The following is a 1,026-nucleotide window of genomic DNA, read 5'->3' on the forward strand; positions in this document are numbered from 1 at the left end:
GTCTTATTAACAGTATTTTTTATTGTCTACATTGTTTCTGTATATTAACATATAAAATTCAACATTTAAATTTAGCAATGATTTATGATCAAGAATCAGATCTTCATTTTAAACATTAAATTGAAATTTTAGGTAGCATAATTTATAGAATATTAGTGAGGTAATTAAACTAGATTTAGTGGAATCTACCATAGGAAATATTTTCTGTAAATTTATCAGCATTGGTATAATTCTGATGATGTTATTTGTATTAGCATTCATAGAGTCAATTGACTGATGTTAACCACTGATATTTTCTTAAAGCAGTTTTGCTGGGGGTTTGGGGGTGTGTGTGTAGGTTTAACGCAAGTGGAGAATTCTAAATATCAACTAGTAATCTAGATTTCTGTATTTATCATGATTGTGTTTCTTCATTTTTTTTTATAACTCACATTTCATCTTTTCCTGAATGTTTCTTACAGGAATGATTCCTCCTAAGCCATTATTGAGGAGAGACCAGATGGAAGGGTCACCCAACAGTTCTGAATCATTTGAGCATATAGCTCGATCCACGAGAGACCATGCCATTTCCCTCTCTGAGCCTCGTATGATGTGGGGGTCAGATCCCTATCCACATGCTGAGCCTCAACAGGCAACTACTCCTAAGATAACCGAAGAATCTGAGGATGTAAGGTAATAGATTATTAACATTATTCATAAGCTAAGTAAAATACGGTGATGAAAACTGTGTACCCTTATACCCTTGAAGAGCACTTTGATTTAGGACTGAGCCATAAATCTGATTTCATTCTGGTGTGCTTCGTTTTATTTTTGAATCTTCTTTTTTCCTACGTTTCTGAATTGAATGGGATATTTTTTAGCCCAATTTTGTGAACTGAATTAAATGCTGAAATTTGATGCTCAGTTTGAAAACCTGGCATGGTAATAATGTAGATTGTTGTTGTTGTTAAGTGCCATCAAGTCGGTTCCGACCCATAGCGACCCTGTACAGGGTTTCCGAGGGTGTAAATCTTTACGGGAGTAGAA

General features: G+C 34.5%; 1 protein-coding gene across 1 annotated transcript in view; it reads left to right on the top strand.

The window, feature by feature from the left end:
• The window catches only part of PRRC2C (proline-rich coiled-coil 2C), a 69,387-nt gene that overhangs the window by 24,811 nt on the left and 43,550 nt on the right, over nucleotides 1-1,026 (top strand). The window contains exon 14 of the mRNA XM_006872646.1: nucleotides 462-672. Within this exon, the coding sequence (XP_006872708.1) occupies nucleotides 462-672 (211 nt within the window). The remainder of the gene's footprint in view (nucleotides 1-461; nucleotides 673-1,026) is intronic.

This window comes from Chrysochloris asiatica, unplaced genomic scaffold, assembly GCF_000296735.1.
Source record: "Chrysochloris asiatica unplaced genomic scaffold, ChrAsi1.0 scaffold00207, whole genome shotgun sequence".
NCBI lineage: Eukaryota > Metazoa > Chordata > Mammalia > Afrosoricida > Chrysochloridae > Chrysochloris > Chrysochloris asiatica.